At 40.0% G+C, this 16696-nt stretch overlaps 1 protein-coding gene and 1 pseudogene across 2 annotated transcripts; both read left to right on the forward strand.

Moving 5' to 3' along the window:
* Positions 1 to 2031, forward strand: part of LOC117636954 — a 6096-nt pseudogene extending 4065 nt beyond the window's left edge.
* Positions 2032 to 10072: 8041 nt separating this feature from the next.
* On the forward strand, positions 10073 to 14072 carry LOC117638787 (RNA-binding protein 2-like). Of its 2 annotated transcripts, none has more exons than XM_034373909.1 (7): positions 10073 to 10249; positions 10362 to 10450; positions 12368 to 12504; positions 12591 to 12885; positions 12999 to 13060; positions 13218 to 13299; positions 13624 to 13972. In XM_034373909.1, the coding sequence occupies exons 2-7, from the start codon at positions 10372 to 10374 to the stop codon at positions 13725 to 13727; spliced, it is 759 nt and encodes a 252-aa protein (XP_034229800.1). In that variant the 5' UTR covers positions 10073 to 10249; positions 10362 to 10371; the 3' UTR covers positions 13728 to 13972. The 2 variants fall into 2 exon arrangements, with proteins under 2 accessions (XP_034229800.1, XP_034229798.1); XM_034373907.1 differs by having other exon boundaries at positions 10094 to 10249; positions 12999 to 13087; positions 13624 to 14072.
* Positions 14073 to 16696: the final 2624 nt, after the last annotated feature.

The raw sequence follows: 16696 nt of genomic DNA on the forward strand, positions 1-16696 counted from the left end.
TTTCTATTTCTTCTTCCATTTACTATATTCTCTATTTTTGCAGCCGCTCAACCAGGAACTTCCAACATTAGCTTAGGCTCTTCTCTCTATCCCAATAACTCACAATGGTTATCGAATTCAGGCCAGTTTGCCTTCGGCTTCTACAGAGAAGGCAATGACTTGGCCATAGGCATAAGGTTTGAGAAAATCTAGCCACAAACAATCATATGGACAGCAAACCGGGATGTTAAGTTGCCAAGCTCCGAAGATGTTCAATTGCGTTTGAGTGGTGAAGGAATTAGTGTCATCTTACAAGATAAGCAAGGCTTATCACCACCAATTTCAAATATTACTGAGCTTGTTGCATGGGCTTCCATGCTTGATTCTGGTAACTTTGTCCTCTACAACTCAAATGCAAAGATCATTTGGCAGAGTTTTGATGCTCCAACGGACACCATCTTATCTGGTCAGCGTCTGTTGGCTGGGAGGAATCTTGTCTCTAGCATCTCTGCCACGAATCACGCGACGGGAAGGTTTCAACTTTCCATGCAGCATGTTGGGAACCTGGTGCTGTACCCAGTGAATCCAATTTCAACAACAGGTCAGTATGCTTACTGGATTACTGGGACATATACAGCTGGGGACAATGTGTCTCTAACCTTGATCACAATGGACAGCTATATCTTCTCAATTCCACTGGTTTCTATATAAAGAATATTACTAATCAGACACAGCCGTCTGACAACCATGTATACCGTCTAACGATTGACTCTGATGGAATACTTCGGTTGTATTCCCATAGTTTGACTCAGAATGATTCATGGTCAATTGAGTATTCATCATCTTCTAATAAGTGTGATCCTCTGGGCCTCTGTGGCTTAAATGCATATTGTGTTCCCATAGAGGAGGATCCCCCTTGTTTATGTCTTCCCGGTTATGTTTTCATTGATCAAGGCCAAAAGGATTTAGGTTGCAGAAGGAACTTCAGTATGGTTGATTGCGCGAACAAGAATGAAACTAGATATTCCATTACTGATCTTGATGGCGGTACAAAAAGATTCATTCAGCAAATGGCTGGTTCTTTGAAGATGTCACTCTTCGATCGTATACATATGTTGAGCTTGAAAAAGCAACCAAAGGTTTCACTGATGAAGTGGGCAAAGGAGCTTTTGGGACAGTTTATAAAGGGATATCAAATGGCAGGAGAGTAGTGGCGATCAAGAAACTAGAGAAAGTGGTGGGTGAAGGAGAGCGAGAATTTCAAAATGAGGTGAATGCAATTGGGAGGACCCATCACAAAAACCTGGTTAAATTGCTTGGCTACTGTCATGATGGATCAAACAGGCTTTTAGTTTATGAGTACATGACCAATGGCTCACTTGCAGATTTCATTTTCAGATCTGATGGAAGGCCAGCTTGGGAGGAAAGAACGGGTATAGTTCTCAATGTAGCTCAAGGCATACTTTATCTACATGAAGAGTGTGAGACACAGATCATCCACTGTGACATCAAACCTGAAAATATACTAATGAGTGAGCAAAAATGCGCAAAACTTGCGGATTTTGGATTGGCCAAGCTGCTCAAATCTGAGCAAACCAGGACACATACTGGGTTCAGAGGAACCCGGGGGTATGTTGCACCGGAGTGGCATAGAAACATGCCGATAACAGTGAAAGCAGATGTATATAGCTTTGGGGTTGTGTTGTTGGAGATCATATGTTGTAGAAGAAGTGTGAATATGGACATTCCTGAGGATGAAGTTGTTCTTGAGAACTGGGTGTACCATTGTTTGGAGGCCGACGAATTGCATAAGCTAGTGCAGGATGAAGAAGTGGACAAGACTAAACTTGGGAGGATGATCAAGATAGTACTTTGGTGCATCCAATATGAGCCATCATTGTGCCCGTCGATGAAGAAGGTGGTACTGATGCTGGAAGGGACAGTAGAAATACCAGCCCCTCCAAATCCTGACTCGCAGTCACAGCACCTAGAGTTTTTGACGCCAACTGAGTGGTTAACTGATTAGTAAACTGGCTTTGAGTAGCACTTTGTCTTCGCGTACTATTCTACAGACTGATAAGTAAATTGCAGACTATATCCTATTCATTAGTAAAATTTATTCTTATATTTTTAAAATGCAGACTCAGTTTAGAGACTTGATTGTGAAACAATTATGTAAAAAATAAAGAATTCAGATCAAATTTCATGGAGCAAACAACCGGCCACGCAAATTACAAATTACGACGACGTGGATTTCTAGTTTCTACCCCAATTAAGATCATGGTTGGTTTCTTTTTTGCAATTACATGTCAATTTTCTTAGAAGATGCTACTAAACTATCCCTAAAAAGTAACAGGACCCATCAGTACAAACTCTGCTAATTGCAACCCAAGATGGCACAGAGGCTGATTGTCTATAGCCAGCACTCTAAGGCCCAACTTGACAACACTAAATTCCAGAATTGAGCTATTCTACTGCAAACCATCAGGAGCTCAAGAAGATAAAGACTTTGCAGAATGCAGCCGTCTTAATTTAGTGATTGTAATTACTATGAAATTATGAGTCTTTAAAAAGAAAAGAATTCTAAATCTTGCCCAGATGAGGCCTCTGCTGTGTAACAAGGCTGTGTGTGAATTCATCTTTTGATCAAGCTGCTGCTGCTGCACTACCATGTTTGCATCTAACTAGGTTGTCATGCTAATTACTTCGAAATGGACTTATTTGCTTCCATTTCATTTCATTTGACACGAGGGAAACCTCTCTCTCGTTTTTAAATAGAGAAAAGCTGTCTCAACTATATATTTGGGTATGTTGTAAATCAATAAGATTAAAGTCGATGCCACCTATGCTTTTCTCCCAACAATACCTACCGAATGACTCACCCCATTAATGTGGGAACAAATATTTTTGTCTCCAATTATAGCACACCACATGGAAAAGAAGAATATTCCTTAAATTAATTAATTAAACTAATTTATTTGGCCAATTAATTAATAGGGATAATATCTTAATTATATGATATTATCTTTATTTAATAAGATAATACCATTAATTTAAATATTATCTTAATAAGGAGATATAATTATCATCAAATTAGGAGATTTGGATCCCAATCAAAATCCTAATGGACTCACTCTCTGCAATTTGGGGAAAGAATAAACTTCTCCCTAATAAGAGTTTTATTTTCCACGAAACCCTAGCCTCTGAAGCTCTTATAAATAGATGGCTTCATTCATCATTCAAGGTATTTCAAAACCTAATTCTACAACTTGAGAAAATACCCGAAACTCTCCATCTCTCACTCTCTCCCTAGCTGCTAGCGATGCCACTACTGCCGCCGGCCGCACCATTCTCTTCTCTCCATAGTTTACATAACTTCGGCCACCCGGTTCTCATCGTAGAGAAATTTCCGTACCCCTTTTTTAGCTATTGTTTCACATAGATTCAATCAAAGTAACTTAGGCATCGGAGGGCATTGGGCTAACACCCCTCGGGTGTGGTCTATTTACCCTAGTCTTTTTTACAGGAATCGACGGCATTTGACTAACACCCCTCGGGTGTGGTTTATTTACTCCAGTCTTTTTTACAGGAATCGAGAAAAAGAGAGAAGGAAGATCAAAGGTTGAAGAATCACAAAGCAAATATTATCTCGCGAGATTATTTGCACAAACATTTGGTGCTTTTATTGAGAGCACGAGTTATACTCAACACATGCTCAAGGAATCCATTCCTCCTATTTTCCAATCAACCAAAGCCTTCCAAACCATGATTGGAAGCAAGAGCATTAGGAGCAAGACCGCAGTAATGGCTCAATCCGTGATAGCCCAAAGGCATTCTTCCCATGATCTCGCGGTCGACGTGGTAGCTCCACCACCTCACGCCTTTATGAACCCGAAACAAAACATTGTTGCCGCACCACAGCTGCCACCCCTTGTAGCTGGAACCACCATGCCACCTGTTGGACCCACCGTTGTCGTACGACCTCATGGCCCCACGACTTGTTCTACCTCGCAAAGCCCCACGGTCGGCACAACCATGCACCCTCACGGATCCACCGTCATGCCCTTGCCGCCATCTCACCTTGCAACGGTATCTAGCAATCCTTGCGTGGCATAGCGAATGGATCCGAAGCCCACCATCACAGCGCTGCCATTAAACAAGGTGGAACCACCCATCATGGTAGACTTACTTCCATCATCTACTTTGGCCCAATCTTGGAGCAACTTCAATTATTCCCTCTATTGCCTTCGCGCTCATCGTATGCTCCCGCGTACACCTCCAACGAAACCCTAGCCCGTGTGCAATTGGACTCCACACCATTCTCTCCTCCCAGTCCACGAAGTCAAGTAGACCTCAATCTGAGCGTTGACCAAATAGTTTGGGATTGCAGTCACTTTTAAAAAAAGTTGCTTATGATGTGCTTTAAAAATAATGAGCTATAAAGTAAAGCAACTCAAAAAATGTTTGGTAAACAATATTTTAAAAGTGTTGTTATGACAAAAAGCGGTGTCATAATTGTTTGGTAAATTTTAATATAAAACTATTGTAACTATGAACAATGAATCTCCTAGACATGACGTTGAAAGTGTTATGCGCTAATCATGTGGTGGTAGTGGTGGTGGTGAAAGAAATGGAGCTAAAGGTGGTGGTGAAGTGGTGGCGAAAGAGATGGAGCTGAAGGTGGTGGTGTTGGAGGTGGTGGTAGTGGTGGTGGTGGTGATGAAGGTGGAGTTGGTGGTTGTGGTAGTTGTGGTGGTGGGGATGATGGTTTTGAAGGTAGAGGGGGAGGTGGTGGTGGTGGTGGTGGAGGTTGAGAAGGAGGTGGTGGTTGCTGTGGTAGGTGGTGGTGGTGGTGGTGGTGATGTTGGTAGAGGTGGTGGTGGTGAAGGTTGAGGATGAGGTGGTGGTTGCAGTGGTGGGCGGTGGTGGTAGAGGTAATGGTGGAGGTTAAAAAGAAGGTGGTTGTGGCAGTGGTGGCGTGGTGGTGTTGGTTGTGGAGCTGGTGGTAGAGGTAGAGGTGATGGGGATGAAGGAGGACGTGGTGGTTGTGGTGGCGGATGAGCAAGAAGAAAATGTGGTTGTGGTGGCGGTGGAAGTGGTGGTGGTGGTGATGAAGGTGGATGTGGTGATTGTGGTAGTGGTGGTGGTGGGGATGGCAGTTGTGGAGGTGGAAGTAGTGGAGGTTGAGGATGAGGTGGTAGTGGCGATGGCAGCAACGGTAGTAGCGGAGGTGGGGGAGGAGCCAGGGGTTGTGGTGGTGGTGGTGGCAGATAAGGTAGATGAGGAGGAGGATGATATGGTGGTGGTGGTGGCTGCAGTGCAGGCGACAGTGGAAGTGGTGGTAGAGGTGGATGTGAAGGTAGAGGTGGTGTCATTTTAAAAAATTAATGATGGTATTTTGGAATTTAAAAAGTTCATTAAAGGCTCATTTCTGCTTTTTTTTGAAAGTAGCTTTGAAAAGCAACCCGAAGTCTGCTTTTAAAAGCTGCTGTGAAAAGACCACTGCTTTTAAAATAATCGAGATATTTTATTTTTACCAAACACCTTAAGCTGCTTAACTTTAAAGTGAAGCAGATTTTTGGCCAAAAAAACCAATCCCAAACGGGGCCTAACTCAGAAAATGGACGATGAAAACGATTTGGTGAGGCAGCTCCTCAACCATAAACTTGGCTTAAAACCTTGGCCTTGGACAACAGGGCAAAGAGGGAAAGATAGACGAACACACCAATGGGCAATTCGATAAGTCCCAAGCACGTTGAGCATGAGTAAGCAAACAAGGAAAGAGACAACAACGTGGTCCACTTGCTGACATCTCACAAGCTTTTATAAGCCATACTTAGAGCAGACGAAGTCTCCTATCTAGATTGAGTTCAAGGACCAACACGAATGAAAGGCTGGGACCACAACTTGACATCCGTGCCAGCCTGGGCTCACATGGAAATGTTCACGAAAGGCTAGGCCCTCATGAAGGTCAACCTGACGACTCTCACAATGAGGATTATGAAGAAAGGCGCTCCACTACCCACTCTCGGAGAATCAATTCCCATTGACAAGTTACAGGGAATCCCTCTCAAGCACAATCTACCAACACATCGCCTAGGCGAGACAACTGAGAAAGTTGACCTTTGCAAGTCAACGAGGAAGTCAATCATCATCGCCCAAATCGTGAAGCTCACCCACGTGACCTGCAAGCCATGTACGCAGAGGATGTCGAGAAGCTTGTGAATAACTTACTTCGAGATTTGAAGATGCTCTACACAGGGAGGTGGACCAAGCAAACTCACCATTCACTGTCGAAATTGAGCAGGCTGCTCCCCCAAAGCAATTCTCAATTCATTCGTTCACATACTTCTATGGGGATTCCGATCCCGAGAGCCATCTGAAACACTTCAAAAGTTTTATGATATTCTACAAAGCCGACAACGCGTTAATGTGCAATGTGTTTGTCATGACTTTACGGAGAACAGCCCTGAATTGGTTCCACACCTTACCGTCCTGGTCAATCAGCATCTTTAAGGAGTTAGCTTACGTATTCATCAAAGAATACACTTCTTACCGGATGATCAAGAAGAACCTTGACTATCTGTTCAGCTTCAACAAGAAGTCCGACGAATCCCTCTGAAACTACATAAAGAGGTGCATGGCGGGGAGGGTAAACATTGTAGGATGTGATGACCAAGTTGCGTCATCTGCCTTTAAGAAAGGCTTGCCAACTGAGTGTGAGCTGTATCGCGAGTTGACCATCTCTCCCTGCCAAACATTGATAGAAGTCTTTGCAACAGAGCTCTAAGCACTTTGGAACGACGACCAAATCACCGTGAAAAAGGCTGCCAAGCAAGTATATCAATCGGCTGAGTAGGCAAGCCAAAGGAACGTTAAGTTTAATAACAAGGATGAAGGCAAGCGCAGATCGCAACCTCAGGGAGGTGCTCTAGCAGTTAAGAGCCATAGCAAGTTCCCTACTCCGATACACCAGATCTCGGCCCAAGTAAAGGACATGTCTTGGTTAAAGAAACCATCGCCTTTGAATGGAAACCCAGCCAAGACAGATATTAGTAGATACTGCTACTTCCATGAAGGGCACAGTCATTACACAAACGATTGCTTTGCCTGGAAAAGGCACCTCGAAAAGTTGGTCAAAGACAAATATTGCAGGGAATTCATTGCAAGAAGGGTTATCCAGCAAATCAAGGATTGTGATGCAGCTGCCAACAAGTCTCCCTGAAAAAAAAGTGATACGATCCTAGCCGACTCCAAGAGTCCGGGTTGACCATTAGGGAGCAGAAGAGAAAGATCAAACAAGCGACTTTCGTCTCCCAAACCACAACCAGCTACCCAGTTATGGAAGACGATCATATCATCATCTTTCAAGGGAAGGAAGTTCTAAGGATGGAGTGCTCATTGCCTATAGGGGTACTATTCATGAAGCTCATCACTTATCAGCTCTGCTCCAAGCAGGAGGCCAAGTCTCCTTCACCTCCATTGAAGATAAGCTACTTTTGATGTTACACATGCAACTTATCTCTTTTATTCAATAAAGAAATGTAGTCACACATACATCAATACAAGTTCAGGCTTTTCTTTCCAATAGAGTGTTCATGAGAGCAATCGACATGTCTCTGGACTTAGGCCAAACGGGCCACTCTAATCGACACATCTCTGGATGTAGGCTAAACAAGCCACACTTATCGACACGTCTCCGGACGTAGGTCAAGCTAAACGAGCCACTCTAATCGACATGTCTCTTGATGTAAGCCAAACAGGCCACTCTAATCTATAAGTCTTCGGTCGTAAGCCAAACAGGCCACACTCATTGACACATCTCCGGACGTAGGCCAAACAGCTCGTACTCATCAACAAGTCTCTAGACATATTCCAAACAGGCCGCATTAATCGACACGTCTCCAAAAGTAGGCCAAACCGGCCATTCTCATCAACGCGTCTCTGAACGTAAGCCAAACGGGCCACACTCATCTACACGTCTCCAGACGTAGGCCAAACGGCCCACACTTATCAACACATCTCTGGATGTAAGCCAAACAGGTCACACTCATTGACACGTCTCTAGACATAGGTCAAATGGGTCACACTTATCAACACATCTCCAAACGTAGGCCAAACATGCCACACTAATCGGCACATCTTCGGACGTAGGCCAAGCAGTCCACTCTCATTGACACGTCTTTGCATGTAGGCCAAATAGGCCACTCTCATCAACACGTCTCTGGACGCAGGCCAAACTTGCCACTACCCAGAAACACTCGAGTAGTTCACAAGACACTATGCAAATTGAAGTTAGAAAAAACAACTAAAAATTTCATAGTAAAGTGGCCAACCGGCCAAATTCAACAAACAGAAGATGCTCAATCGATAGCAAATCAAACTTTTTTAGTTGAGATATCTTGAATAAAACGATCACGAATGTTCAAAACATTACAATTCATCAAATCAGGATTCCAGAATAACATAATACCACCACACTGCCCGTGGGCAGGAACAAAATAGTTACAAGCAAAGGGAATTCTTCGAGCTAAACACTCAGCTTTGGTAGTAGGGGCTTTAGAGTCCAAAATATAAAATAAACCCAATTGAAAATACTTAATAAAAATGATAACATGAGAAACTAAACCAGGCCAGGAACTACCCCGGCTACTCCAGAACATCAACTTCATTGATTAAAATTCAATATTAGATATGATAAAATAGAATGCTTCACTGTAGTCTCAAACAGCACCGACTTCACCCACACCCCTTCACATCGTGTCCAAACCCATCTATCATAACCACCACAATAAGTTTGGAGCCAACAGGAAGTCCATGCAAACTTTTGTTCAAAGAGCCTAGATTTTGAGATACCCATCCCAAAATTCAAGTATGTGCCTTCTGTGAGGAGTTGTAGATCCATTCACAGGCTAAAAGGGGTTAGAGAACTAAAACCCTAGCCTTCAATTTTTTCTTCCTTATTTGAATTCCTAGTTCCCGAAACCATAGCCCTTTTGCTCTTTGAAGACATTCTCACTTTCATTATAGCCCACCAAAAGTGTTATTGACTAGTCTGGTTTTTACCACTCTTGCAGGTATGGGTGGGCATCAATCTGGCTAAACTGACTAAATCAGTTGATCTTAATTGTAATTATTGGTTTAGTTTGATTTTGACTAAGAAAAAATCAAACGGTTTAAAATTCGAACCAAATAGTATATTTCTTAGTTTGGTTTGATTTTGGGCTTTTGTAAAACGGCCAAAACTGAACTGACCCGTGTACTTGTATATTTATTTATTTATATCTTAATTTACATGTGTAGTCCTCTAATTAGATAATAACTAGACCCTCTACTTATATATAAGCCGCAGCTAAGGTTGCAAAAATAAGAGCTTGAATACTGCTTGTAAATAATCCAAGGAACATGACAAGTATAGGAACTATTTATTTATTTATATTTTATTTTGCACGTGTAGTCCTCTAATTAGATAATAACTACATATATTTTATTCATTAAATAAAGCATCATTAAATTATAGGGAGCCACCATGAGTCATTTCTCTCTCCTTAGATTCAGGGGCTCCTAGAGGTCTTCCTAATTTAGGAGGTGGATAGAGAGTATGGTTGGAGTGGTATTTTTCCAACTCTTCCCTCAAATTTGTCTAAAGAGGTGGTTTTGAGAGTCCATTATGAATGCTCTTATATTGATTTTTTTGGTTTGATTTCATTTGTGATTTTTGTCAAAATAAATTGAACTAAACTGTTATATTATAATCGATTTGATCTCGATTTTGAAGTGAAACAGGTTCAATTTGAACTGTGCTGCCCGTACTTGCAGGATAGATATCAAAGTGTGGAAAAATCCATGTTAAATTAATGAAATCACCAAAACAAAACAAAATTCCAGCAAGAAAAGAAATTCGAAATTTCAAATAGCACATGGAACCAAAACCGAAAGGCTATGAAAAAGGTCGTCTCGAAAGAGAAGGGCTCCACTCCTCAGTTTATGCTTTTCGGGCCAACAAGAGCGTTCCAAGTGTACTCGAGAGCACGTGGCGCAGTTCTATTCGATTTCCAGCGAAAACATATGAGCCCTCCCACGGCGAATCAACATGAACCGATACACAGCCGAACTGAGTCGGCGAGTTTCGACGTCAAAAAACACTCGAACAAGCAGGGGGTTTCTGCCCGAAAAGAAACTGGAAATAAATACAGAAAAATTTAAATCCAGCAAAGCTGTTACGGGAAAAAGCTTACGCTCTGCGGTTTTCGTAATCACCAACAACAAGGTTCTATCAAATTAGGGTTCATTTATTTATATTTTTAAATTTAGTTCTTTTTTTTACGATTTTGTTTTTCTGAAATTCCTCACCATTCCGTCTATTAAATACAAATTTGCAGGTAAATTAAAATGAGGGGCGGCCCCTGGAACCGGCAGCGGCAATTGGGTCCCTCCGGTGGCGTGCATAAACGACCTCGTTCTGACTATGGTACGCCCTCTTCTTCTTTTTTCAGAACGTTGGTAACGTCGAATGGAGTTTCTTTAATTAGTTGTTCCATTTAGTTTGAATTGTGTGATTATAAACTGTGATTTTGTTTGTGCTTTCGTGCATTGGTTTGAATTATTGATCTTCTTCATCAAATCGTTTAAATTTGATTTCTTGTATTATAAATGTGGGCAATTTTTTTGGTTGATCAGTGGGTTTCTTTGTGTGTTGGAATGATAAAATTCATCTTAGATTTTTTGTTACAGAGTCGACGATCGCATACTCTTTATGGGCTGCAAGTAAACTATCGTTGCGGTTTCTGTGTGTGGAGGTTTTAGTTTGACATTTCTATATAAAATCAAGGAACGAGTAATGAACATGCAAAGATTGGCAGTTAGATAGTGTAATAACTAAACTAAGCCTTCACTGTCATAGAGAATATCAGGGAAGCTAAATGGAGTTGTTTACTGAAGTGGACGAGTCATGATCCACTATTGCTCATCAAACAAAGACGATTTAATTATTTACCTTTCCCTTCTCCCTGGTAATTTTTGGATCAGGATAGACGTCCTCCTTCAAATAACATGAAAGCTAGCTTAGGTTCTGAATTTGGATTGTAACTATGTTTAAGTCAATGAATGGTTTTTGGGCCTTTGATCCCTTCGTACATAAAAGACAAATTGTTAAAGTCCGGGAATTATTGTTTTGTGAGTACAATAGAAACTTAGGCGGCATCATGACTTACGTGATCTTATCATCCGAAGTATGATCTTCACTTAATCCTAAGAAATTTTTCTAGTGATGTCGATTGTTTTGGCATTCAAGGGTTGAAAAAGTTCCATGTGTGCTTGCTCCTGGTCCCCGGCCCTATATCTTACAAGAATAATAATCGACAGTATGCTTGCATATAATAATGTATCATTTGTGGAATTTTTTGCTACCAGAGGACCGCTGTTATTTTCTATTGAGCTAGTTTTTTTCTTTAAAACAAAACCATAATTATTCACTCTGTTTTTTTTTTCTCCTTAAATCCATTATTCTTGAGCGCTGTCATTTATTGGATTTGGTGTTAGAGCAACTTTTGAATGATTTCCCATTTACGAGGCAGTTTTAAAAGTCACTGTTAAATTATGTTCAAGGTGAAGAAAACTGGTAGGTTATGTTGATAGTTCGTGTAACTTCATCTGTTGAGACCTATTTGATAATGAAAAGTAATACGATATCAGTTAAACTTTCTAATAACATTACAAGGTACTTATGAATGGATCCTTCCCCACCCCAACCAAACTCCAATTATTTGAAATGGCATCAAGTAGGATTATGCTGTTCTTTAAGTGCGGTCAGTCTTCCATCCCAATGCTATTATTCAATAATGATGGCAATGAGATGGTCTATACATATTTTGTGATGCAACTATTGTGATATAAATGTAATAGACTAATATAAATTGATGCATATCATATGAAATAAGTTTAGTTAGATAACCAAATTCATTTTCTTATTTAGTTATTTTTTTTGTTGAATTATTTTTATTTTTTAGTCACTCATAAAAAAGCATAGCCTTGTATATTTGTAACTAGATATTTCAATTGGTATTTTCTGTTTGTAGTTTTCAACCCTTGTATATTTGTAACTAGATATTTCAATTGGTATTTTCTGTTTGTAGTTTTCAACCTTAAAAGAAGTTGTACTAGTATAATCACCACATAATTGTTGGTATTTATATATGTGGTTCCCCACTTTGGGACTAAATCTGCAAACTAAATATAGTAGGTGTTAACCGTTAGAAGGGGTATCTTCCTGCATCTCTCTAATGTTTCTCGATATAGTACTTGATTTATAATTTCTTCCAATCTGCTGTTTTTCCTTGTTTAATAGTTTTGAAGTTTAGCACTGAAATTATGGACTAACCTTTTGCAGACCTTGCAGCTCCTGGCCTGTATTCAGGTCATGAGATGCATAGTTATTTGGCACGAGATGATGATTTTGGTGATCCTAGGGCCTTAAAGAATACAAAATCAATTGGATCAGAATATGACAACTATCTTCAGAATGTGGTGACTTTCTTGAGCATTTGAAACAGTGCCTTTATGACACATATCTCTGTTTTTGTACTAAACATTTATACTACTTCCTTTTGAAGCAAATGTCTTCACATACTTCTGGAGAAACTAGTACTTTTGGTGGAACTGGATTGGGAAGGGCTGTTGGTGGTGGAATGGTTGGCCTTCCAATGGCTGATCAGTCTGTGATGGGTCATCCTGGACCTATTGCTTCTGATCTAATAACAAATGGTCGAAATATGAGTTTTGCTAATCAGCTTCCAGTCGATGCAATGGCTAGGCCTGGACGTGAAACAGCTCATTTACCTCCAGACGCTTCCAACACTTTATATGTTGAAGGACTTCCTCCTGACAGCACAAAGAGAGAAGTAGCTCGTATCCTTGATGACTTTCTCATTCTGCCCAAGAATTAACTTGATCTTTCCCTTGTCCATCTTATTGTTTAACTCAATAGTTTTCACATCATTCATCCTTTACATTGCTTTAAGATATATTTCGTCCTTTTGTGGGCTATAAAGAAGTGAGGCTTGTGAGCAAAGAGTCCAAACATGTATGTGGGTGGTGGATAACTAAACACGTATTTTTCTTGGTCATTTTGTTTTTCTTGTTTACTCTGATTTGGGATTCTCATTGTATTACTTGGTTTTACCTTTTTGGAAGTATGAAATTAGTCTTCACACATATATTCTGGTTTATCCATAATGCAGCGTGGTGGGGATCCTCTTATCCTTTGTTTTGTGGACTTTGAAAGTCCAGCCTATGCAGCAACTGCTCTGAGTGCCTTGCAAGGTGATTGCTTTTGCTCGTCTTCAACCTTGCGGTTATAACTGTCAAAGAAACTTAATCCTTCTTTCTGTTTTCCCTTATAACTTCTTAAATGCTATTTGCTATTAGTAACTTATTCAACCATGTACATGTTGATTTATTCTAATATTCTTCCAGGCATAATAGGTGTACAGAGTAGTGGATAGGCAATTTAAGATTGCAATGATAAGTTGTGATAGCTAACCCTAAGTTCAGAACCTGTAGAACTAGCTGCATTGGTCTTTTTATTTTCCCATGCTAGTGGTTTTGAAATGCTGGTAGATGCTGATGTTATGGTTGGATTCACAGGTTATGAAATGGATGAACACAGTCCTGATTCTAATTACTTGCGGCTGCAGTTTTCCCGGTTCCCGGGTCCAAGATCTGGACCTGGATCCCGTAGTAAGAGGTGAATAGGCATTAGGTAATGAGAGACATCTATGTTGAAGTAATGCCGATTGCATTAGCTTTTATACATTGCCTATATGTATGCTTCTTTCTGGAGTGGTAACACATTGTACCCCAAATATACAATGTCAAATTGCTCAGGCTTGGGCACTAATTGTAAGTACTTGAAATGCATAGTATCTAAGTAGTGAAGTCAAGAAAAGTTTCATAGTTATGTAATTAAACAAGGATATCTGATTTTGCATTTCCATTTCTACCCAATTTCTTAAAGAAGTGTTGTATTCTTATTGTAGATAAGGGATTCTGAATGTCTTCTTCCTTTTGACACATTATGGCAACTGAATTCTAAAGTTTGACTGGTCTGGATGAATGCATTCGACGTTTTGAACTTCATGCTAATAGCATGGATAGACAGATGCACATCCGATCCGAGTGAACAATTGCGGTTTTGCATTTTTGGAAAAAGGACTCTGTCTTGTAGTGGAGATACATATGAAAAAGAATGGACACCACATTGAACTGGGGAAGAATCTGGAAAATTGAACACGAAATACTTTGAGCTATGTAAGTGCAACATGGAGCACTGCCTTCCATAAAGGGATTGAGAATCGTTTGAATGTTGCAAGCCTAATGGGCCAAGAGTTGGATTTTTAAAATTAGGAGTGCTTGCAGATTTTCCGATCCTTGTCCAAAAAGTGGCCAAGGTCTAGCTGAGGATTTACAATTGGATTTAAGATCTTGGGATCTGACTCTCCCTTGAGTACCACACCACTTTGAATTTTATTTTTTTTTCCTTTTTTTTTTTTCATGGGGATTTGAGGCAATCCTACACTTGCAAGAAACGGGGATTACATTGTTTTGCTATCTCCTGTCAATAACATTATGACACGTATGATAACTCTTCCACATGTTATTGGCCAGGGATAGCAAAATAATGTTATCCCCGTTGCAACCAAGTTTTTCTCCTCTTATAGATATCATATTTATATGTTTTCTGTGACCTTAACGAAGAAACCAAGTCTATGAACTTGGACTCTATTCTGTCAAGTGTTGCGGAGACCATAAAGTTTTGTCTTCTATTGTAACTTGCGTTGTCTAGAGAAGAGCTCACAGAGCATCATGGTCAGTTTGAAAGAGATTGTGTGTTTTTTATCCTCTCTGAAATCAATTGCTGAGAAAAGACAATGCATGGCCATGTTTTGTGTGTAAGAAATTTGATCCACTCTTCCCCTTTTGGAGTAAATACTTGTGGTGCCAACAACAGTATGTAGAGAGTAAGTTATTCCTTTTGCTATACATCCTCTCAATGCTAAGCCACTAGCCCAGTGTCCTGCTCGCTAGTCTGTAATTTCTGTACACCTCACATGGGCTTCAAGCTCTGTCTCAATTATTACAAAGAAAGATCTTAGCCTCTTCAATGAAGGTTGTGATTTGTGACCCATAATCCTATATTGCTAGACCTTTCCATCTTCCTTGGCATGAAAAAAAGCAAGGGGCTGATAGTGGTTAAGAGCAGTTACCCTTGCATCTAAGATCATGTGTTCGACTGCCCCCTCTTCAATATCACTTGTATAAACCTAAAGAAAAGGAAATGGAATATGAATTGGTTTTCAACTACCATGAATTTGGCACAACATTTTGGGCATTTGTAAATAGATCCTCTTTCTTCTTAACACTGATTTAAAACCCTAGATGATGATGTAGAGCCTGTAGGGAAACTGGGCTAGGTTTGGTAGGAGAGCGAGTCTCATCGGTGTCATTACTTGCATTCCATGTGGCCTGGTGGGTTTCATTTGGTGCCATTAGTCCTTTTCTCATTATAACTTCCTTTTTGAAATTGGAGAGAAGGGGTGGGGGAAAAGTTGGTTTAGGGCAATGAGGTTATCGAGTTCATGAAGCAGGAAAACGTCTAAGCAATGGGGTTGGTTCCATTTCGTTCGAATATGACCGTTAGCTAAATAAAGAGTTGTGATGAAAAATAAAGAAAAGGGTAAACTAGAAAGAGATGTTGTAACTTTGTAGGGCTGCCCCCACAGCATCAAGTGGTTGCATGGAATAGGTTCAGAATTTGAAGTTGGATTAGATAGACGCATGGGCTGGGTTTGGTACATTTCCAAGTCATCTTTTGGTATTTCTTCCTCTATAGGCCCCAGGTCTATTATTCTTATTTGATAGGTATTTAATGCAGCGTTAATTATGGTTGAGAGACAAAGGAAAGTGCGGTGATTTGAGAAATTTTTGTTTCTAAACAACGACCGGGACGTGATATTACTAATTAATAAAATATAAGTAAATAATAAATTTATATTTGAGTATTATAATATGTGACGGTGTAACGTGCAGACCAAAAAAATACTTGTGACTATTGATAAAATATAATAGTTCTCTCTATTTTGATGAAAGGAAGGAATCTCACCACGATCGAGTCCTCCTTCTCCGAGTATAAATAAATAAAATAAAGTTTTACAAAAATAAAAAAAAGTATGTTTACCTACCAAGTGTAAAAAACAAAACCAAAATAAGCTTTATGTCACTCGGGTCCAATTGGGCTTGTCAGTAAATTTGGTGTCCATGATTCCAAATATTCGGTATTACTGCATTTGGCACTACATTAACGTGACGGTGCAGCCAAAACACAATAATTACTTTATTAGGGGGTACCCCCAAAGTTTGGGAGTAAAATAACAAATTTACTAGGGATATATGAAGCTTTCTGCACCATGATGAAAATAGTTGTGTCGAACTCATCGTAAATATATGTATTGTTTTTGTCATCTATATGAACTGAATATGAGATATTCTTTAACTAAATAGAGTCAACTATCACTAAATCAAAAGTTAGTTAGTAAACAATTGTATTTGATCTAATCAATTCTTGGCACAATACTGGTTTCATTTTTGGACCTTCTACAACCGACATTATTATTATTTTTACTTGGTTTATGGCAGTGAAAACAATCAACATTCAACATAG

The sequence above is a fragment of the Prunus dulcis genome, chromosome 8, assembly GCF_902201215.1.
Source record: "Prunus dulcis chromosome 8, ALMONDv2, whole genome shotgun sequence".
Classification (NCBI taxonomy): domain Eukaryota; kingdom Viridiplantae; phylum Streptophyta; class Magnoliopsida; order Rosales; family Rosaceae; genus Prunus; species Prunus dulcis.

Coding starts and splice junctions, on each gene's coding strand:
- LOC117638787 (XM_034373907.1), top strand. CDS start 10,372: ATGAGGGGCGGCCCCTGGAACCGGCAGCGGCAATTGGGTCCCTCCGGT. Junction 10,451..12,367: donor ACGACCTCGTTCTGACTATG/GTACGCCCTCTT, acceptor AACCTTTTGCAG/ACCTTGCAGCTCCTGGCCTG. Junction 13,088..13,217: donor GGTGGTGGATAACTAAACAC/GTATTTTTCTTG, acceptor TCCATAATGCAG/CGTGGTGGGGATCCTCTTAT.